Source organism: Thamnophis sirtalis, unplaced genomic scaffold (genome assembly GCF_051295495.1).
Source record: "Thamnophis sirtalis isolate CommonGarterSnake01/CBP01778 unplaced genomic scaffold, rThaSir2_p1.2 scaffold_9, whole genome shotgun sequence".
Lineage (NCBI taxonomy): Eukaryota > Metazoa > Chordata > Lepidosauria > Squamata > Natricidae > Thamnophis > Thamnophis sirtalis.
The window spans coordinates 59,147,251-59,171,618 of NW_028261389.1; the positions used below are offsets into that span (position 1 = coordinate 59,147,251).

At 38.1% G+C, this 24,368-nt stretch overlaps 1 protein-coding gene across 2 annotated transcripts in view; it reads right to left on the bottom strand.

Moving 5' to 3' along the window:
* The window catches only part of AASS (aminoadipate-semialdehyde synthase), a 40,149-nt gene that overhangs the window by 2,330 nt on the left and 13,451 nt on the right, over nt 1-24,368 (bottom strand). Inside the window, exons 9-23 of one of the 2 annotated variants that reach the window (XM_087723662.1) lie at nt 23,492-23,640; nt 21,547-21,669; nt 20,545-20,656; nt 18,034-18,093; nt 17,870-17,937; nt 15,027-15,148; nt 12,566-12,692; nt 10,891-11,001; nt 9,157-9,265; nt 8,349-8,489; nt 6,912-7,079; nt 5,899-5,994; nt 4,323-4,438; nt 2,592-2,680; nt 104-280 (exon numbers count right to left, since the gene is read on the bottom strand). In XM_087723662.1, the coding sequence (XP_087579788.1) occupies nt 104-280; nt 2,592-2,680; nt 4,323-4,438; nt 5,899-5,994; nt 6,912-7,079; nt 8,349-8,489; nt 9,157-9,265; nt 10,891-11,001; nt 12,566-12,692; nt 15,027-15,148; nt 17,870-17,937; nt 18,034-18,093; nt 20,545-20,656; nt 21,547-21,669; nt 23,492-23,640 (1,768 nt within the window). The remainder of the gene's footprint in view (nt 1-103; nt 281-2,591; nt 2,681-4,322; nt 4,439-5,898; nt 5,995-6,911; nt 7,080-8,348; nt 8,490-9,156; nt 9,266-10,890; nt 11,002-12,565; nt 12,693-15,026; nt 15,149-17,869; nt 17,938-18,033; nt 18,094-20,544; nt 20,657-21,546; nt 21,670-23,491; nt 23,641-24,368) is intronic. The other variant, XM_087723663.1, reaches the window with a different exon arrangement.

Sequence of the window (24,368 nt, forward strand, 5' to 3'; positions counted from 1 at the left end):
AATAAGTTGTGCTTTTTCAGGAGGCATTTTATAACAATTGCCTAAAGCAACCACATTACTTTCAAGGACTCCTTAGTTAAAAGATGGGAACAAAGTTACATACCTTCCAGAATCATCTTTGCTACAATAGCAGTAGGGTACCCGACCGTTTTGGCCATCGCAGAATACCCTTTATCATCTCCATACACAACAAGATTGATATATTTGTCTTCCAAATGACCAGAGGGATGCCTAATTCCTATTTCATTCCTCATAACTATCATATCTCGCTCTCCAGATCCTAAACAAAAGGAAATTGTTCTTTAAAAATTGACCAAGTTGTGCATTAAAAGTGAACTGCAAAACTATTTCAAGAACAGTACAACTTTTCTAATGCTATATTGAGTAGTAATTATCTGTTATTCATAGACAATATTTTTTTGAAAATATACCTTTAAGAACAATGAAAGGATTATAATAAAAGAATTAGCACAGAGCACTATTAATGCACCTTTTAAAAGAGGGAATTGAATACGTTTTTCCATGCATAACTGTATGTGTTGTGTTATTACTAAATAAAGTTTTAATTGTAAAAAAAATCTGTACTTACATTATGAAACTCAGTTATCACTAACTTTGCCATAAAATAAAAATGCATTAAAACAGCAGTTTAACTCCCATCCAAATCATACTAAAGATTCACTTCTAAAAAGGTCATGTGATTGCAATTTATGGCCTTCCCTGCCAGGTTAGGAAGAGCAAACACAGGTGAGGAAGCTGGCAGGAATATGCAGTCACATGAAGTTCTCATTTAATGGTCCTCATGGTCGCCAATTAATGATCGCAATTAGAACTGCAGAACTGGTTGCTAAGTGTTGCAACCAGTCACATTATTCTTTTGACTAATGACCAAAATGGAATGTGTGAATGACTTTGGGAGATGAGGGAAAGAGATGTTGTCTAGGAAACAATCAAAGAGAGGGTACAGTCTCCAAGGAATTAACAGAGAAAGAATTGTAGGATGGACCCACCCTAATTAATCAGATGGTTAAAAGTGGCAGCAGGAAGTTTGCGCTTTCAGATTTGCAAGAATCCGTTAATGGAGCCTTATAATAAAATAGATTTAGCTCATATGATCATGTTTCCTGCTTGATTACCTGGGACAGCTGGCAATAGCTGTACAGGGAAAAATATTTGAGGACGTTGAACAATATTATGCCCAGTCTGGTATAAATCAGCACATGCTGCAATGGTCAGTTTCTGCTGAAACGGTAGTGGTTTGGTGGCCTAGGCTGCTGGATCTGGCAGTGATCTAGGCCTGCCATCCCCCGAACTGGCACCACCACCTTGCTTTTTCCTTCTGTGCATGCAGAACAATTTTTATTGCACTGTGCATGAACGCATCAAGCATGTGTATGCACACGCCCACGAGCAAACCGGCAGTAGTGACTGACGGAACCCACCTGTGACATGCTGCGAAGGTAAATATTGCTCTGAATGAAGGTAACAAAATTATTACCAAATGCCTAGATATTCTCAGTCATTCAGGTCATAGTTGTCCCAAAACTGGACTCGGCCCCCCTTGCTTCTCACCAAATGCCTTAAACCTACCCCTTTAGAAAAAGATCTACCACCTAGCTGGCAATTTCCCTGCCTGCAAGCAGCAGCATACAGAGAGGGAGACTCATTTCATCAACATCTACATAGAACCCTCTCTATGCCCTACAACCATCTCAGCAGAGATTGAAATCCAGGAAAAGCTTCCTTAGGTTGATGGAAGACTTTGAAGTATTTGAAAGCAGAGTGGATCTTTGGAAAGCTACAAAGAAGCAACACTGGATGGGACCAATGGAGAAACTGGCACTTTGGTCTGATGAAAGCTGGGAAATATGGAAATCTTTGAATAGATTGTGCAAGAGACCCTCTGAACAAATGGAGCTATCCTGTTGCTTCTGCTCTTTGCGATTATGGTGATATGGAGACAACAACACATATGTATACCTGCTCTTTGTTCCCTGATCAGTGTACACTTGAGAACCTCATGGCAGCATGACAGAATGCAATTAATGTTGCTAGTTTCTGGGCAAGATCTGTTTAATTTGTACATATTTTAATTTTATATTTTAATTTTTATGCCATATAGTATGCCTTATTTTAATTGTGATGCTTCTGATATAAATAAACAAACAAACCTGGGATGGCTGACATAGCTGGGCTCCTTAACAACAGATTTTGAAGTCCCTATTAGTACTTAAGCGAGGACTATCTCTACTGTATCATTGGAGTGGTCTGGCCATCTCAATGCTCAGCTGTTTCCTTGACATTAATTAGGACAGGTTAGAGGAATCCAGCTGGTAGTTAGGTATTTCCTTCCTTTGTTTTATTAGCTTCCAGATTCCACCAAAAAATACTCCTTGGGTAAAAAGGATACATTTAACAACTTCAGCATTTGCTTAATAGCCACCACAAAAATGATTGGAAAATCAGACACAGTCACACGGTGATTCCCTTAATAACTGCAATGACTTAGGACCATAATTCCTGGCTCAGTCATAAATTGAGGATTACCTGTATTGGAAAATAGAACTATGGGTGAAGAGCCTGTCACCTACCGTACGAGAGCTTTGCTTCCATGTGTTTGGCCAATGCATCCACAATACTATGCGCTATTGGAACAGGTTCATCTCCAAGTAACCCCAACCTGAAAGGCAGATAAAAACAGATAATGCAAAGAAGAGCAAGAAGACTTTTCCCCAGTGAAATGGAGTTTGTTCAACAAGGGCAGAACATAAAGCACTCGAACTATTTTTTTAATTCTATCCAATACCCTGAAAATTATATTTTCATGGATATAGGTAGGCTATGTATGTAACCTGAACTTATACAAATTTCTGGCACAATTTTCTTATTAAAAATTCACACCCTAAAATGTCAAACTAGGAAAAGAAGTTGAAAAACTATACCCTGTTTAAGTACATGCAGGATTGACAAAGATGTATGAATTTCCTATTCTGCACAGGAATGACTGAGAAGCAAGAGTACAGTCTTTGACTTACAACCGTTTGTTTAGTGAGCACTGAAGTTACAGCGGCGTTGAAAAAAGTGACTGACCATTTTTCACACATGAGCATCCCCATGGCCATGTGATCCAAATTCGGACACATGGCCTCTGTTGTATATTTATCCCAGGGTCAAATGATCACCATTTGTAACCCTTCCCAGCGAGCTTCTGACAAGCAGTCAATGAGGGAAGCCAGAGTCACTTACAGAATGCATGGTTCACTTAACAAGGTCATAAAATGAGGCAAAACTCACTTAACAACTGCCCTGCTTAACCGAAAAATTGGGCTCAATTATGGTCATAAGTCAAGGGCTACTTGTATGATATTAATCTTCTCCCCAAACTCTGAGTTCACCCCATATAGTCATAAAGTGTACACCAATTTGGCACTGTGACATAAATGACAGATGAACAGCTGTACAAAAGCATTTCTCTCAAGGAGTTTCGGGTTGCTGCCATGTTTTTAGACTCCTCGTGTACATTTGTTGTGCAGAGAAGGAACTCTATGAAGAAATAGTATAAATAAGATACGTAGCAGGGAATCTTTAGTTTTTCCTTTTCTTAGGGGGAAATTCTCTATCCAATGATTAAGCATGAAGTCTAGGAATACTTTTGTGCCTTCGTACAAGCTATGGTTGGGGGGAGGGGGTTGGACAGACTGTTCTGTTGATATCAGGCTTAAAATGAGGAATGTTACATGATGATTCTTCCAAGATCTTCTTGTTTTTTTCCACATTTATAGACATAATCCTGCATCTCCTGTATCTCCATCTCCATTTAGTTTGTAAACTATAATGGTGGGACTGTCTTCATCCCCTTTCTCTCTCACATAACCTCAAGGTTGAGTTGCCTCTGGAATTCACATCTCCCTCCTACATTCCCTGACAGTCATACAATTTTCTGACCTTTGGTAATGCATTCTATATTGAGACTATGCAGCAAAATCAGAATATTGCTAATATTTTTAGCTGGAGACTTGCCTTCTGCTTTCTCTATAATCAATCTCACTAATAAGGTTACTTTTGTTCTAAACATTGTTACACTCCCCCTGGAGGTATTTGAGGGAGGGCTGGCAGCTAAAAAAAAACCCAGTAAATTAACCTTTGCCAGTAATCTTGCAAGCAAATCCAAGTACTGATTTATTCACTGAGCTAAACATTTCAAAGTAAACATGACTGATTCATATTTTAAAGAAAAACATTATAGCAGTCCAGTATATGAAATATCTAAATGTTAGAAGTGGAAGGAAAAAAATGAGGAAATTCTACAATTTCTATCATACCATTCCACTGCTTCCAACTGTTTTTTGTTCCCATCCAGGTGTTTGCAGACAGCCTGTTGGAGTTCATCGTATTTGACAGAAGTCTGAAGTCCAAGTAACTTACACATTAGCTCTTTCTAAATACAAGCAGTTTAAGAAAAATGATTGAAATTCCGAAAACCAAGGTACTGAGGCCTTAAAAAATTGCAGAAAAGAAATATACCAAAAGAATCAACAAGGAAAATGGGTAACATATCAAGGTTTGTTAATACAGGAAAATTTAAAATCCTGAGAACAAATGACCATAGAAGAGAAGTGGGCACCTCTGAGGTCTAGACTTCAACTGCCAGAATTTCTGAGCCAGCCATGTTGGCTTAGGAATTCTGGGAGTTGAAGTTCACAGATTGTAAAGGGACCATGATTGCCCATCCCTGCCATAGAAGGATTTATTTTTCAATGGTTTTCATATGCACAACTGAGGAAGAAGTTGAATATAGATAAAAAGCTACCAGGTATAGAACAAATGATGACCATGCAATTGCTAAAATGTATGACTGTTGAGATTTCAAATAGAAGATGAATGAGTTAAAGAGTAGATGATAACATAAGCTAAGAACATATTACAACATACAGATAGGTCAATGGGAAAGAATATGGGTAAAAGAAATGAAATTTACATTGTCTTATAATTTAAGAGATTTTTAAAAATAAAATGATATACTGTAAGTATATATCACTAGAGAGATTTTCTGACACATATCACTAATTGTTGTTGGAAACGCCCAAAAGATGAAGGGGCATTTTACCATATTTGGTAGACTTGGGAAAAAGTTTTTAAAAAGCTGGGTACAAATACATATACAGAGAATTTTAAAAATTAATATTCAGCTAAAACCAGAACTTTTACTAACAGGACAGACAATAAGAAAAGACTCACAGGAGACGCAACAAGGCTATTATATGCACAAAGATGGAAAAATATACAAAAATCCACAATGGAAGAGTGGATGAGGATGACAGAATGTGGAGAAATGGCTAAATTGACTTATTTGACTAGGGAAGGCGCAATAGCTACTTTTATAATAGACTATAATAGACCTTACGAAGATTTTGCTGAAAATAGATAAACATGAACGGTGATCTCTGGACTTACTGAATAAAAAAGGTTATCGATGGGAAGAAGTGAACTATGTTATGTAATTTGGGGGGTGGATTGATCCTTGCAACCTCTGCAAAGAAGATAGGAGTTGCTTTATTTCTTTCTCTTTTCTTGATCTATATACTATAAATTTTGCTTCTATTTTTCTTTTTATGTCTTTTTCTCTCTCCTATGGTTTCCCTCCCTGTAATTTTAACTTTGTAAAAGTTAAAAAAAATCTTCAATAAAAATTATAAAAGGCTCATAGACACCAAAGTTTGGGCCTTCTGAATGATGGCCACTCTACTCAAAATCCCTCAAGAGAAAATGATTTTACAGGTTTGCTCTTATTTACACTAATTTAAAACAATGCATATTGTAAACTTACTAAATTTGCAGGAACTAATTATCATACCAACCTCAGTTTTATTTCTCTCATTTGGAACGGGTATAACTTACCCATTTTACAGAAGGTGCAGTCGCACTAAGCATAGGACAGGGTTCTTGATTTATTAGTCCCAATTTCACAAAACCTTCTATAGCTTTACAGTAACCCTGGAAAAGACAAATGGAAAGGATTAGGAAAGGACACAAACCTTCAGACCTACTAATCTAATAAGCATGAAAAAGGTCATGACAATATTGATTCCATTGACTTTGCTTGTCAGAAGCCAGTTGGGAAGGTCACAAATGGTAATCACGGGACCTGGCACACTGCAACCAGTTAGATGCCAATTGACAAGAGCCTGCATTTCGATTACATGACCATGGGGAAGCTGTCATAACTGTGAGCACCACCCATAAATCACTTTTTCAGTGCTGTTGTAATTTTGAACAGACACTGAACAAATAGTTGCAAGTTGTGGATTATCTGCGTGTAAAGCAGGGGTAGGGGTGGGATTCTACCAGTTCGAGCGAACTAGTAGCTCCGACTATCAGTTGCGAGCAAACTGCTTTGCTCCGACTTTGAAGTGGGCCTGTCTGCCCACCCCTGCACTACACTCACCTATATTTCCTTTTCCGAAGCCCAGCTGATCGGCACGGCAGAGTGCATTGCCGCACCTCAGCTTTTTTCCTTGCCAGCAGTCAGGCACGTTAAGTAAACTACACACTTGAACTCAGCGAACCGGTTGTTAAACCAGTAGGATCCCACATCTGAGAAGGGTTATTAAAAAAAAGGCCTCCTGTTCCAGAATTAAAAACCAAAGAGTAACTAACTAGTGTTTTAATTGGTGTGGACATACAGTACCTTCAACTTTCTAACACAGGCATCTATTACAAACCACAAGGATGCAAAAACAATGATGTATATATTATGATATCACAACACAAAACCCCAGTCTTTCATCCTTTTGTTCCATATCCCATGCAAATACATAATCCATGTGGTTTGAGTCATTTCCCCCCTCCTCTGTAGGTGCTCATGCTCTCTCTAAGATCAATCACACTTCTATGATGCCAAATGTACCTACCGTGTACCTTAAAGTTCCTCTTAAAAGAGTGTGAGCTGATTGAATGCCGTAAGGTTCAGCATATTTTGTACTGTCCCTGTTTGGAAAGCCTTCCAAATTTAATCCTGGGAAAAAATCCATGACAGTAACAGAATCAAGCAAAGCTCCTCCGGCTGGAATATTAATAATCTAAGGATTATGAAAAATAACAATCATGTAAGTGTATTATATTTGAGGAAAGGGCTCACCAAACTTTGTAAGCTCCTCTTTACAAATGCTTGTCTCCCACAATTGTGAAGGTTGAGCATTTCTCCCAAATATTATTTATGGCCACTTCCTTTCAGGTCCCTGCTCTGTCCTCTGTTCTTTCACAAGACCTTCAGTGTGCTACATGGCACACATAACCTGCATTCCCTTAACAGAAACTTTCCTAAAACTAGTTTTGACACTGCCTCAAATCTTACTGATTAATGTCCTAAAAGCCTAGGTTACTAACATAACCTCATGTTTAAGTCTTTTGAAGTAACAAAAGTTATTATTACTATGCCAAATTGTTTATTCCTCTTCAACTTGTCCCAATGGGTGTGGCTGAATTCAAAGGAGATTTAATTCAGAATTAGAGAAATCAGCCCTTCTCGAGCTGATCAATATTTTGCTTTTCTTTAAAACAGTCTCCATGCAAATCATAGCAGCATGAAGACTCTTCTTGCTTTTATATTATTTATCAAATTTATCTCCCCCATAGAGTGATTTCTTCTTTGATCACCTCACCACCTAACAGTTAGGGGACCATTGTATTGTCCGTGGATTATTCTAAAAAGAAGAAACTAGACCAGGGGTATCAAACTTATGGTGTCACAGCAACATCACATAACGTATCATAACATTTTTCCCCTTTGCTAAATTGGGCATGGGCATGGCCAGCGCATAACGCATCTAGCCCACGGGACGGGAGTTTGACACCCCTGAACTAGACAATTTAGTTAATAGAACAGGTGATTGACATCTAAGGCTACATTTCCTTTAACCATGGATGACATGGGAAAGAGAACTTTGGAAAGGGGTAGTGATACAAAAATGGCTGTGCTTGGATCGGCTCAGTTATATCTGCCCCTCCCTAACTGAAAATGAAAATGTTCCATTAAGAACTAACTTTGTTCACTTCAGAAGTTTTCAAAATTCCTCAACCTGATATACCTATTAACCACCTTTTCATTTTAACATACACATGGAAACCAGTTTGATACAGTGGTTAAAATCATCAAGCTAGAAACCAGGAGTTCTGATCCTGCCTTAGGTATGTAGCCAGCTAGATGACTTTGTGCCAATCACTTTCTTTCCGTTCCAGGCGAAAGGCAACGGCAGACCATTTGTGAAAATGTTACAAGAAAGGCATGGACTTGAAAGCACTCATACATACAAACAAATGTTTATACTTTTAGAGAGAAATTACATCACCTTTCCATCTTTTAAATAGGTTGCAGGTTTAACTGTGTTTAGCAGGACTCCCTGTGGACTCCAGCTAAATTTATATCTCAGGGGGTTGTCAGAATATTCAGGAGCAGGTAAGCCTCCACAGAAGGAAGTGTAGGAGATCACCTGGAGTTGATGAAAATAAAGTTCTCAATCTAAATTCAGTTAGTTTATACAATAGAGATTCCTGAATTTATTTAACATAGTCTAACTCTATATTTCTGATTAATATAGTTTTGCAGTATGTCTACAGAAAGACAGCTAAGACATTTATATAGTTTTCTTTAGAAATTCATTCATTTAACTTTTATAATGTCTAGTAACAAAAAAAGAATTAAAAATTAACCTAGCATCTTCTATTCATCTAAAGCCTGCACATTCTAAGCACAAACAAATCACAAAGTGAGTTAACTGCAATCCCGTAGCTATCTATGAGCTCCAGAAAATGAAATGGGTGGACGTGAAGGGGAGTCTCCTGCACACCCCTCTGAAAATGATGGGATTTATTATAAATGTATTAAAATTACGGCAGCTGCATGTTATTACTTTCTGCGGGACTTAATCTGCTCCTCAGTCCATAGACTTTGCTCGGGTGAAATTCAAAACTCACCATTCATCGGAATTTGTCTTTTCCATTTTGTCTTTGTGTGCAGTAAAACCTGATGCTTCATAGAAGAAGCAAAGGAAAGAGAAAAGCTTTCCATTTTTTCAAAGGAAGAAGAGGAGAATAAAAACAAAACCTGGGAGAAGGAGTGTGGGCGATGACGTGGATTCTTTTTTCAGTCGAGCTTACCGTAGCACCCACTTCTTTTGCTTTATCAATACATTCCATTGCCAACATATGATCAAGGCCAGGATCCAAACCTACTTCGCTGATAATGGTAATGCCAGCTGCCTCTGCGCTATAATACAAGGAAAGATGTCAGGTAGAAAGCAACAGCAAGGTATCTCTACAAAGTGCAGCACAGGTGTCAAATGCACGGCATCATGTTGCCATCATGTGATATATCACAACATGTTCTCCCTTCGCGGAACTGGGGTGGGTGTGGCCTGCATGTGACACATCCGGCCTGTGGGTTGCCAGTTTGACACCCCTGAACTACAGGTAGCCCTCGACCTACAACCTTTCATTTAGTGACCATTTGAAGTTACAACAGCACTGAAAAAAGTGACATAACCATTTTTCACACTTACCACCATTGCAGCATCCACATAACCAAGTGATCAAAATTCAGAGACTTGGCAACTGGTTCATATTATGACAGTTGCAGTGTCCCAGCATCATGTGATTCCCCTTTTGCAACCTTCTGACAAGCAAAGTCAATGGGGAGACCAGATTCACTTAACAACTGTGTTACTAACTTAACAAATGTAGTGATTCACCTAACAATTGTGGCAAGAAAGGTCCTAAAAGGGGCAAAATGTACTTAACTGTTTCACTTAGCAATAGAAATTTTGGGCTCAATTGTTGTTACAAGTCGAAGACTACCTATATTCCACTGTTGATTGAATTCAGTAGCTCCCAAACCATCCTCTAACAAAGGTTTTTCAACCTTGCAATTGTTAAGAAGTGTGGATTTCAACATCCAGAATTGAAACCCATCCTGGCCGAGGAAATCTGGGTGTTGAAGTCCATATGTCTTAAAGAGGCCAAAGTTGAAAGACACTGCTCCAGCAGGCAGGGTACATACAAGTCATTGTATTTCAAGTTATTTTCAAATATCGGTGCAGTGAGTTGAATGGGACCCACTTGATTCCTTCAATGAGTAAGCTATACTGGTATACATGTGCTTTCTGCAAACAATAAATTATCTGGAAAACACAGGTTTTTTTTAATTTAGATGGCTTTCTTTCAAACCTAACTTTTGATTCCAGGTCAGTCTTTGATCAATCTTCCTTCCTTCTTTCCTTCCTTCCCTTCCTTTTCTTTCTAGTGTACCTCCCTATTATAACTGCCAAAAGTCATTGGTATGGGTTCCCAATGAGGTGAGAAAATTGGGGGGGAAAATCCTATTGCATGTGGCTACATGTTTAATGGCTTATAAAACAAAGCAGAAATATGGGTGTGGGTGGCTGAGAAGACAAGCATATAGGGATATGGCATCATCCTGCCTGCTTTGTTTCATCCTCTTAAAAACAGTTAAGTGTTGCCACCAAAAGGCTGTCTATCTAAAGTGAGATAATCTAGCCATGGATTTTGAGGGGAAAAACCCTGAGGCCAGCTATCCATTCTTGCTGGAGGAAGTGACATCGGAAGGAGAAGTGAGGACTGGCCAGACTGTTGTCAGTCAGCAGTATGGCAGAGTTGTCACAAATCTTTTCTCATTTGTATGTTTGTCACAAGATGGGGTCAAATTGTGACTTAGCCATGCTGGATTTTGATATTCTGATTAAAATGGCGAAATCTCTGTGCCTGGAGATAATCCACATTTAAGTCATTTGCCTGACTTAAACTTACATTCAGCTTCAAGAATGATGTTGAGAAATCTGCAGAGGATGCTAAGTGCTCAAACATGGTGGGTCATACCTTTTCTGTAGCTCTTTCATTTCAGGCGTCAGGTAACTTGCGGTCACCAAATTCACTCTGCTGTCAATGCATTTCTTAGCAACCAGAGGATGGAATGAATATGGCAACAAACTAAAAACAAGAGGGGTGAAAAAGTGAGGGCAAGGTCAACACTAGAAAATGCCAGTTCTCTTTTATGCTGTCAAAACAGGCAGAAAACCCAGGCCGCTCTTATCTCATTTCTAAAGAGAAAGGCAGCCCATAATTACCGATTTCTATAAAATCAGTTTAATTGGAAAGGTCATTCTCTGACTTTTAAAATAAGGTCACATAGCGAACAGAAAAATAACTTTTTTTCAGGCACACTTACATCCACAAATAGTATTCCGTATCAAGGTTTAAGAAGGAAATATTTGTCAAGATGTTTTAAAATAAATTTTCTGAGAAAGGGACTAACTTGCTTGCCTCTAAATATGAACCTCTTCTACTTTATTTTTTAAATGTTATTAAGCAGCATTTTATAAAACATATACAAATTGCTAAATGAAATTTTGAGAGGACTAGGGCACTGCTACATATGTAATGATCCAGGTTTAAATCAGGAATCCCTCGTAAACATTTGAAAGTGGAAGACCTATGCCTTTTCCTCTTTCTGCTCAATCATTATGGAAAATCATTAGTTGTCAGTGCTAACTCAAATGGACCAATACTTAATTAAATGTGAGGCAATTAATGCCTTTAGTTCTTGCTACATGAGCTTTCTTGTGTGTGCGTTTGCATGGATACTCACACACCCACACATAGCAAAACATACTTCTTTAGTTCTACATAGTTTACCGAAATCAGAATTATGAACTTCGTCTGTTACTATGACAAATTTCAAATTGAACAAACTGGGTTTAAATTAGTAGAAGGCAGAGTTGTTAGGAACTTGATATAGTGCATTGGGATTTTTAATTATGCATAAGATGCTTCAGCTTTTATATTTCTTATGTCTCTTTCGGTTTGTATTTGTTTCCACTCAGTTATTTGCTTTAGATGCACAGCCGTACAGTACATTTTTAATAAATAAAATACATAAATAATATCAGTGAGTGAATTACTTATTACCCTTCTTTCACAAAGATGTTGTTAAGAATAAAATGGGAGGGAAGGAGGGAGACAGTTTACATCTCATTTTTTTTCTCAAACTGTGCTGTTCCAGATAATGATCTTCCATCAAACTCCATAGAAAACACCAAGTTGGGGAAAACTAGCATATATAATCCTGAGTTCTTTGGGGAAAAACCACCTGAACCAGAAAATGTACTGTATGTTTCCACTAGCCTGCAACATGTTCTTAGTTTAAAAAAAACCCAAAACATTTTAAATAATAGAAAAGACAACATCTATATAAGGCCAAATGAATTATAATATAATCTTTTTCACTATATTTCATCAGAGTATACTTATCAGAGATATTAACATATACATTTAGACTTTATTTTTGCGATCATTGTATCATTATAATTCATTTTTATTGTTTAATGCTAATGTTATGTAATGATGGGCCCATATTTTGGAGGTAAACACCTAAAAGGTTTCAATAAATAAAATTCCAACCTGGGTGACTGCTAGGAATCAGATGCTTAAATTATCAAGGTTTATTCTGGAACAGTTCATTTTCACTTTCTGAAATGGATGATCAAATACTGACCTAATAACAAGATTATGTTTTTTCACCAAGGATGATAATCTCTCGTCTTCTGTGATGTTCATAATGACGGGAACAACATTATTGTATTTCTTGGACAACTGCTCAAGTTGAGTCTTCATGATAGAGGCTATTAGAGAGTGCAAATAATAGATGAAAAAGACTGGCTCCCACAGTATTTTTAACCTGTATATTATCTTTGATTTGATGCTGCCTCTCAAAACCAGAACCATAGCTTAGCATTAGCAGGATGAGATCAGGAAAACCTTGTTCTCATGCACTCCTCCACTGAAACAATGTCAGAAAGTTTCACATCCTTATCAGATTAGCCATAGCTTGCTGAACCATCCAGAAAAGAAGAGGATTATCTGTGAGATATAAAGCTCAATTGGTCATGTAAACCAATGATGGGAAATTTTTTGGTACTTTAGCCATCACAAGTTGGCAAAATTATTTTTCTTAGGCAATAAAATAGGTGTAATAAACTTCCGCAATTTGCAATGGTTTCTGAAGGCAGCCATTCTAACAGGGAGGCAGCATTTTAAGATGAAAGGACGAGGTATCAGATGGATTAGAGCAATAAAACTTCAACAAACAAGCCTTATTGGTGGAAACTATTATCTGTAGAATCATGACCAAAAAGTGAGTGTTCTCTAAAACCATGTTGTGGTACGTAGTGGCAAGAACAGAAGGAGGAGTTCTGATCAATATTTAGCTAAAACTAAGCTAATCCATGCAGGCAAAGCAGTACCTGATCTAGGACAAAGGCTCACCGAAGAAACTGTTTGGAGGGGAAAGAAATCAAGAGTATCAACAAATGAAAATAATGAAATGATGGCTTAGTCATTCTAAGCCATTCAGGTCAACTACTCCCACATTCTCCACCAGGCAGAGATTTAATGTGGGTGATACTGTAGGCAGTCAGGTACATTTTAACTCAACTTGCTAGCAAGTAGCATAAGGCTCTGGATCTTCCACTAAAATTCCACTAAAATCAAGCAAAAGAAAAATCACCCCATCCTACAATTTTATCAGTCATGGATGGAGAGGTATTGAGAACATCACTAAACAAAGTTATAAAAAAATAAAGAATAATCCCAGTAAGAAGAGCTGGCCCAAGATTCCACCCAATTTTCAATTTCAAATCTCAGTTCTGCAATTTTAAAAAAAAATGCAGAGATGCTAATGGCAGTATTGAAAAAGTTAATTCCAAAGGAACGCAGCATATTTCCAGGAGAAGATCTAGAAGCACATTACCAACATCAATGCACACCGGTATATTGAGTTAATTTAGGTATCTCAGATGTGTGTTTTTTATTTATTTATAAACATCTATAAACGTCAGTCATAGAAGTCATAGCAACTCCAGGCACCTTCCATATTAGATTTTTAAAAAATCAACCAAATTGATGGATGATGATGATGATGATGATGATGATGATGGTGATGATGGAAGAGCAAAGCAAATTTTCACACATGCAGGTCTAAAGATCTACAGAACTCCTTGACACTGAAACACAAGCTTGCCTTCTTCTGCTTTTACCCATTTCTTGAAGTAATTCAAAACTTAGTAAGTGGGATACAAAGTAGTTGTTTTCGTAAGATTTAGTGTTAAGATATGTTTTCATGGAAGGATGTTTCTGTGAGTGATGCCTTTCTGCCCCATGTTCATTCCACCCAATGGCCTGCACAGGTAGTCCTTGAGTAACAACCATTTGTGTAGTGATCGTTCAAATGGCACTGAAAAAGTGACTTATGACTAGCCTTTGCACTTGCAAGAGCCACAGTGGCGCAGTGGTTAGGGTGCAGTACTGCAGGCTGTTTCTGCTGACCACCAGCTGCCAGCAGTCTGGCAAGTTCAGGTTTCACTGGCTCAAGGTTGACTCAGCCTTCCATCCTTCCGAGGTGGGTAAAATGAAGACCCAGATTACTGGGGGCAATAGGCCGACTCTGTAAATAGCTTAGAGAAGGCTGTAAAGCACTTTAAAGTGGTTTATAAGTCTAAGTGCTATTGCTAGTACTATTGCAACCATTGCTGTATCCCCATGATCAGGCAAAAAAAAAATTGGGCACTTGGCAACCAGCTTGTAGTTACGTTGGTTACAGTGTGCCAGTGTCACTGATAACCATTTGCAACCTTCCCAGTTGTCCTCTGGCAAGCAAAGTGATGGGGGAAGCCAGAACGACTGCCTGATTCAGTGAACTGCATTGATTCACTTAAAAATCATGATTAAAAAAAGACTGTAAAATTGGGCATGACTGCCTTAACAATTGACTTGCTGAACAATGGAAATTCTGGTCCCAATTGTGGTCATAAGGTGAGGACTACCTGCACCCCAGCCAAGAACAAACAGAAGGAACAAAGACATAATTCTTCTCAAATAAATTGAAAGAAATCGAATAAATGAAACTCCCCTACTTTAAACAATGCTGAGATTTTAGGGTTATAACCTTACTTACAAACCTGTTGTTATTTCAACATTGGGGTCTCTTGTAAGATATTCTACTACAGGCTCAGAAACATATCCAGATCCAAGTATTAAAACCTTCTTCTTCTTATCCATGGTCAGGGATTGCATATATTCCCTACAATATATATATAGATGTATACAATTAAAAGTAAATATCAGTAAAATAAACATGAAAATTGTTAACATTATAAATTAGCTTTGAAAACTTTTGATTACTAGAGTTTTATTCCTTCAGAGCTCATTTAACTTCAGCCCATATTTTAAAAAATTCAATATAGCATTTGTTTTTGACGGTGAAAATGGTCAGTTTAATAGTGTGCGAATTTATGCCTCTGCCTCTATGCCTCTACTAACTCTAGCAGTAGCTTTACACTTACAAGGTTACAGTGAAATCAATATATGTTCCTTTCTGCTGCCATCATAATATCAGCATATATTATTAAGTACAGCCCAAGAGAGTACAGCCATTGCTCTATTGATCAGTGAGACTTGTTTAAATATTGGTGTAAGAACTTTTTAGCTAGCCAGTCTGAATTCATTCACAAAAGATGATAATAAATAGACAATAGGGTTTAATCCCACAACTTTTACTATATCATCCCAAACTACATCAGGACAACTCATCTTGCCACAACCCAAAATTTACAGAGACTACAATGGCAGCATTAAATGTATTGCCTGAGGCCAGGAGTGTACAATGAAAAGACCCAGGGCTGCATGATATTGGTGGAACTTTTTTTCCAAAAGAACTCTGAGATCCAAACTTTAAAAATGCTGCTCTAGAAGCTTCTATAATCAATGTAAGACCAGAAGTTACCTCCCCTTATGCAACATGGAATCCCCTCCCTCTCTCTTGGGAGGGTACTGAAAGAAACACTTCTACAGAGAAATAGAATCATTAAGAGATTAAAACAAGTCTCAACTATCACTTACAATCCCTAGAAGATTCCTCTGTCCAAAATTGCTAAAAATGGTAACATGTTTTTTTCTGAATTGTGTGATGGGAAAGACACAGAAATATAGCCTAAGTCTTAAAACATGATTGAACGTACATTTTAAAACAAAGAAGAATCCAAATCCCTCCAAAAACCCAAGAGGAAAAAGATGAAAAATTTCAGCTACTTTGCACCATTACTTCTCCCAGTGTGGGAGACTGGATGAGGGTTAACAAGCTTGTGCTCAACCCAGAAAAGACCGAGTGGCTGTTGTGTTTTCCTCCCAAAGATTCGACCAATATTCCATCACTCAGGCTGGGGGGTCAAATCTTATACCCCTCAGAGAGGGTCCGCAACTTGGGAGTCCTCCTGGATCCACAGCTATCGTTTGACCACCACCTGACGGCTGTGACCAGGGGGGCATTCGCCCAGGTTCGCCTGGTGCGCCAGTTGCGACCCTACCTGAATCGGGAGGCACTCACAACAGTCACTCGGGCCCTTGTGACCTCTAGGCTGGAATACTGCAATGTGCTCTACATGGGGCTGCCCTTGAGGAGCATCCGGCGACTTCAGCTAGTACAGAACGCGGCCGCGCGAGTGATTGTGGGTGCACCTCGGTTCACCCACATAACACCTATCCTCCGCGAGCTGCGCTGGCTACCTGTCGATCTCCGGGTGCGCTTCAAGGTGCTATTAGTCACCCATAAAGCCCTGCATGGTAGTGGATCTGGATACTTGAGAGACCGCCTACTGCCAATTACCTCCCTGCGACCAATTAGATCTCACAGGTTGGGCCTCCTCCGTATCCCATCGGCCAGCCAGTGCCGGCTGGCAACCACAAGGAGGAGGGCCTTCTCAGTAGTAGCCCCGACCCTTTGGAACGAACTCCCCGTGGAGATTCGTACTCTCACCACCGTCCAGGCCTTCCGCACAGCCCTTAAGAACTGGCTAGCCCGTCAGGCCTGGGGACAAGGATAGCCGCCCCTCCCGAATGATGAATGTATGTTGCTTATTACTTTTATTATATGTGTCTTCGTCATTGTTTCGTATTCCCCCTCCTTGATTTTATGTGAGCCGCCCTGAGTCCCCTCAGGGAAAAGGGCGGCCTACAAATATTAATAAAATCTCTAAATCTAAAATCTCTAAAAAAAAAAAAAATCTCTAAAAAATCTCAGTGTGATCCTTGGCTAAATTTTAAATGCCAGCATCTTGCGTTCAAAAGCTAATGAGCAACCAATGTAACCCTTTCAGAATTGGTGCTATATAAGGCCACTTCATTATTTGTTTAATCGTATCAGAAGCATCACAATTAAAATAATGCATAGTATACGACATATTATTTAAAATATAACATACAAGATTAAAATAAGTACAAGTTAAACAGATCTTGCCCAGAAACTAGTAACATTAATTGCTTTCTGTTGTACTGCCATGAGGTCCTCAAATGTGCATTGATCAGACACAAAAGACATATGTGTTGTTGTCTGCCTGTCCCCACAATCACAAAGTGCAGAAACCACTTTATTATATCAATTGAATTCTGCACTAAATTGATTTGCCTTCAGATGAATCCTTCAAATCAATGACAATGTCACCTTTAGGTGAATTTTTAGATTACCACATATTTCAGTGGCAAGAGACTGTAATTCAGATGATCAGATCTAAAAGTAAACTTTGAACATTTCCCCAAAGAATCACAAATATCTCATCGATAGTGATGACACTAGAAGGAATGGTTCATATTTGCTCCTTTTGTTTTTGCATGCCTTTACGTAGACACATTGTGATTGCTATGTTAACCTCATCAAATAAAACAAAACACTGATATTAGCATGCACAAATAGACTCAATAATTTTACACTTGAGATGAATATATTCTGAAGAGAAAAAAAGTACTCTACCTGTTCTCCCTCAGTTTCTGGATATATTTATATTTATCAGTCAGTGAACCATTGGATGTAATCACTGCCTAGAAAGATATAGGAGAGCCATTGTTACTCTCTTTACATGCCAGATTTCCTATTTAAAATGTGTGGAAGAAAGACAATTGATTTGTAAGACTTACATCTCTAACTACAGGTGAGTAATTCTGGCTTTCCAGGGGCTCTGAAGCATCAGAGAGGAGCTGTGGAGAGCAAGGTTTTCTGTTAGAATATTTGCTTTCACGTAGACACACATGCTCAGATATGTAATTATGTTGGACAGGTAAGAGAACCTTGGGCAAAAAATTATTAAAAGCATAGAAACTGTCAATACAAACTCAGATGAAAAAGCTGGCTACAATAGTAGCCATGTTATTTTTGAAAATGAGAAAAATTTTGGAACGTTAATTGGCTTTTCTAGGATTAACTTTTCCACGTTTTAACTTAATACTGTATTGACACCACTGAAGTGAGAAGGATAAAGCACAATATATTTTTATACCATAGTGTATATTATATATGTACAATTTTCTAAAGAGGAAATCAAGAACCAGTTCCAACTTTTTATCCATAGGAGGCCTGATCTGTGACACATACAAAAGCTGAAAGGCAGGAAGAAAAGAAGAATGGCAAAATACAAGCAAAAAGCGAAATCTACAAGACCTGTCTTTTTGTACATTCCCTAATAATTACAGGTTTTATCTAGAAAGCAAGAGAGACAAGAACTGTGATTCTTAGAAAGTAATATAAAAGATTATTCTTTTTGCTCTAGAACAAGATTTAGAAAGAAAAAAAAGAAAAAAAGAAACTATTCAGGAAACTATAACAAACCAGTTTAATAACTGGATTTTACAGAAGCAGAGTTTAAAATAGGGATAGGCAAACAGTCACATCAATGACTGTTGAGGGGGAGGGGAAGTAGGGTAGAGGGGAATGATGGAGGGAAGATGGAAAGTTGGAGGGGGGCGAAAGAAAGGGTGCATGGAGGGTCGAAGAGGTGCATTGGGTCTTTATTTTGGGGGGTTTTGTTGACAAGAGGAATGGCTGTGTTTATTGTTTAATGTTATATGACCCCGGTTATGCACAGTATATATGTGACTGTATGAAAATGAAAATGGAAAATAAAAAACACATTTACAAGGAATGACTGTGAATGCTATAGTTCTAATAATTTGAATAATTCTTTATAGCAAAGGAATAACTTGCATTGGAAGCACCATAAAATAGTTTTCATTTGCTAAGAAGACATTTGAAGTCCATTTCTAGTCAACAGAATAGCTTAGTCTTATATGAGATTATCCCAAATTCGGTTACTGATGTCTCCATTTTAAAATGTATTCATAATCGAAATTGATTAAAATTTAACATATTTAACATATTTATCTTTAATAGCTATTTTAATGCTGCTATATACTTAGTTCACTGTTTTCATATCACATAATTAGTGATTAAATTGCAGCCTACTACCTAGAAAACCATTGCAATAGTCATATCCATCTCCAGATAAGATTTGTTAATCACAAATCTTTCCTAATCTCTATTTATCAGTTGTCAGAAAATTGTTTGATTGGACGAATCAATAAAGATAAAAATAAAATCAGGTTAACTATAGTTCCCAGAGGCATTCATAGGATTGGAGGCATTTTTTTCAAATGTCAAAAGCACTGCCTTTGTGATGTAAGGTGTGTCACACCATTCAAAAGAGCCAATAAAAAAGCTAAGAAGGAAACAAAAAGTCCACATTCCACTCTAGCAACCAAAACCCAGATAAGCAAGAATTAACAGCAGAGAAAATCTAGCAAAAAAAAACCCCCAATATCATAATCAGAAACTATCGAGGAGAAAACTGCATTCCTATCAACACTGGTAGCGTAAGCTACTACATATATATAAACAGGGAGTAAACTGTATACTCACTACCTCTGATAATGTTATCTACTCAGGTAATAAAACATCTGAAAACAAAAAACCAAGTTCAGAGAGCACCAAGGACTCCACTTTATTACTTTATTACCAAGGACTCCACTTTAATACTTTAAGCAACTCTATCCAATTTTCAGTGCAAATGAAAGCTGTATTAAGTTTTATAACCACTGTATTGGAGGTTTTCTGCTGTCTAATTTTTCACTGGTTTTACCATAGCTATTTACAGTCGTATTTTTTTCAATCCAATAATGTCCATTTTCCACTTTAAATACCACAAATGTATTGATATCGTGATACCACATAGCCAATCAGATTGGGCTATCATACAATATTATCCATTGCAATTTTTTTTTAAAAAAAGTTTCACTAGCCACCTTTTGAAGAACTGCCCAAATTAGCTAAATGAAACATATCCAGAAAAGAGTCATCATAATTTAGGTAGGAAGACAACTTCAATGAAACAGCTACTATATGATATACTATATTTATGCAACATTCATCTCCTACATTTTTATTCCCAGATGATGAATTTCTCTCAAGCAATGTGAGCAGAGGAAGAAAGGAAAGCTGTCCAACAATATTTGAAAATATTAAACCATTTGAAGAGATTAAACTTTAGCAAGATGGAAAAAAAAAGAATATTCAGAAATCATTTCATGAAAGCCTGTTACATTTTACAGCAGATTTCTTTTATTTAGAATAGATCAAAAGGTGCATCCTCTACTTACCATTTCTTCAATATAGGGGAACAGCATGTCTCCAAAACATTCTGTTGACTCTATTGGAAGCTGAGCTGGTAAGTTATCAATAGAACACATCAAAATCCCAAGTCCCTCCACACTGGAAGAGAGAGACATTTCATTCCATGTAATGAACAGCCAGAAAGATGTAATAAATGGTGTTGGGGGGAGAGAACAGCTGTCTCTTAAAATAGAGAAGACCACTTATCAGATAAGGTCTAAGGCAGGGGTGTGAAACTCGACTTTATTGGGGCCGGGCCGGGTTGTGTTGGACCTTGGGGGACCAGGGTGGGCGTGGCCAAGGTGACCATGACCAGCTCAATGTAACTTGTGTCAGGGGTGCCTGTGGTGGCCCGAGTGCTCTGCCACTGAAAATGGGCTCCCAAGATCCGTTTTTGGCTGTGATGGCTTCCTACAACCCTCTGCCATTAAAATGGAGCTCAGGAGGGCCACTCATAGCCCTCACAACCTCCATTTTCTGCTGCAACAGCATCCTGCAAACCTCTGCCTCTGGCAGAGGCACCACGGGCTAGTTCTTTGCTGTTTCCAGGGTGGTCCCATGGGCCAGATCTAAGCACCCTGCGGGCCAGATACAGCCCCGGGCCTTGAGTTTGATACCCCGGTCTAAGGAATTCTAGGGAGCATGACCTACTTCCCAAATCTGGCTTTCATCTTAAAATAAATGGTACACAGAACAAAAAATGCATTTCTCTTCCAAAAAGTCTGATTAATTTTTGCTGTTTAAGAGAACCCTTGCCCTGCCAGAGTGGTTAGAGAAGGGGCTCATTTACAAATGACTGCCAAGAAAGGGGTGGTTGGACATGAAACTTTTATTTCCAGAAATTCCTTAAACTAAATTATTTTGGCATCCCTTATGCTTGATTACAGTCATCCTAGTTAAGTAAAGAATTCCAAAAACATATTTTAAAAAAACTCTGAATCCTCAAATCAAAAGCAAGCCAGTACAAATTTAAAAATAAAACCTCTTACCTGTCATGAATAATGTGCTGGTCAGCATCATACATACAGAATGGACTATCAATTGTTGTACATTCTGTCATAAATTCTATAGATCCTTCAGTGTCTGCTGAGATGTCACATATTGCAACAATTCTAGAATTGATTAATAATCCATTGATCAAAAAAATCCCTCAGAATAATGAATGAAATATCATTATGGATAGATTTAAGTGGATAAAATTGTATCTCGATAAATTATGAGAATTGTAATTTTGAATATCTAGCCTCTAACCATGTTCTAATTGGTGGACAGTGACCCAAATTAGGAATAGTTCTACATCTTCCTTGGTCTCTGTTTGTGTGTTCAACATTACTTATAGCTTATATAGTGAGGCTGATTTAACTACATTCATCTCAGCAAAATTGTCATTAATTAGGAAAAAAAAAACAATAAAACTGATTATTTGAGAAGCATTACCATTCCAGGGTACAATTTTATTAAAAAGGAATGAAAACAGTGGAAAGAATGCTATCACAATGCTAATCATTAGGTAAAGTTTAGACGCAAGTATAGTAGTATGAATATTTTTTCCTATTCATTTTGGGTATTTTTAAAGGTATGTTTGAAATCAAGACTGCAGAATGTGACATGCCTAAAATTAATGAAATCATAATTCAATAACCATACACAGTAGATCATATAAGACAGAAATAGATAATTGTTGTTATCCAAATATTTTGGATTCATTTTTATCAATACCAACTAGTGGCAAGAGACCGAATAAATCCAAACTACCTGAGGTCACCAGGTTACCTACACAAAATAGAGAAGTGCAGCTGAATGCATATGCATACCTGAACTCGGTAGAGATAAATTTATTATTATTAGCAATAACAGAAAAGTTACTGCATTTGTAAGAACAGACCAGAAAGATACCAATTTAGTCAGCTATGTATTCAGCACAGAATTATTCATTAGAAATGTAATTCCAGGATCCTTCCCATAAAATCCTAACAATTGGGATTAAATGTGTATCTTTCTATAGTTGATATATTCTGTTCAAACTCAAATGATTGGTCTATAAATCTTGACATCATTTGAAGACATGCTATTTGTAAAGATTGGCAAGGAACCACTCAATGTTATCTATCAATAGGCAAAGAAATTTTCATCTAAACGGATCTGCAGTTTTTAAACTGTCTTGCTTGCCCTAACAGGTTTTAAACAATATTTGACTTATATTTGCTGCCAGCAAGCCTTTTAATGTTCGTCTTATAAATTGGGGAAAGCTATTTTATTACTATTTATTATTATTGGACAGGAAAGAGATATTTAACTTGCAACTAGATAAATTGTCACCTATTACTCTGTCAGTCTAGCCAACATGACTGACAGCAATAGCACTTAGACTTATATACCATTTCACAGTGCTTTACAGCCCTCTCTAAGCGGTTTACAGAGTCAGCCTATTGCCCTCAACAATCTGGGTCCTCATTTTACCCACCTCGGAAGGATGGAAGGCTGAGTCAACCTGGAGCCTGGTCAGATTCTAACTGGCAAATTGCAAGCAGCTGGCAGTCAGCAAAAATAGCCTGCAGTACTGCATTCTAACCACTGCGCCTCCACGGCTCTTAATAATGGAAATGATGAAGATAGCAGCTGAAGAAGATAATTTGGCCTCTGACTATTTTGGATATATTAGGGCCAGTTCTCCAATCATCATCTGTCCTGCAACCTACAGCACCACCTCTCATCATGTTCCAGAACATCTGAGCAGTATCTAGAGTAATGTTAAAGTGGCATAGGGAAGGAAAGGGGGGATTAAAGGGCATTGCTTTTCCAATGCTTTCTCAGCTCCCCACCCCCCAGTGCCAGCCAAGCTCCACAGGCTCTAAGTCTGGTTCCACCCCCATCCATTCCACTGTGATACTGAGCAGGTTGTTTCCAAATCATGTCCTAGTTAAAACATCTTACTTGTGTGGCAATTCAGGACAGCCCTCTGTAGCAGCAGGAGAAGGCTGGAGAGGAGTCAAAAGCTTTTGTGCATCCTGTCTGTTTAGCAAGCGCGGCGTTTTCTGCTCCCAGTAGATTCCATTTATCACACAGGTAGCATAGGGTGCAATCTGTAAATGAAACTGTATTTTACTTATTCCCTGTGATGTCAATTGCATGAGTCAAATTAATTACCTTGAATGGCTTTTTCCATCAACTGAACCCCTTGCATCAAAAGATTTGGGTGCAGAACAGGCTACCTGATAACAAGTGGTCAAGATGTATCTCCTGTTACAATGCTGAATGCTTGAGGAGAGATTGTACCACTCTGATTCCCGCCTCCGGGAAAATTATCCTCTCCCTATCTCACTGAACCTTAAGTGTACTTCCTTTGGTGGTATTTGGCAGAGAATTTTGGTGACAGCAACCTAGTCACCAAGCTTCTTCTTGTGAAGCTTCTTCTCCGGTAACATTGTACTACAAACTAGGGCATACAAAACTTTTGCCAGACCAATTCTCAAATACCTCGTCTGCCTGGAACCCACACTGTATAATGGACATTAATACAATTGCGAGTCCAGAGGTATTTCACAAGAAGAGTCCTCCACTCCTTTGCTCACAATAGAATATCTTATGCCACCAGGCTTGAAATTTTGGGCTTAGACAACCTAGAACTACACCGACTAAGGTCTGATCTAAGCGTAGTACACAAAATTGTCTGCTACAATGTCCTACCTGTCAATGAATACTTCAGCTTCAAGCGCAAAAATACACAGGCAAACAATAGATACAAACTAAAGGTAAATTGCTCCAAACTTAATTGCAGAAAATATCCTCAACCCCCACCCCCCTTCCGTAA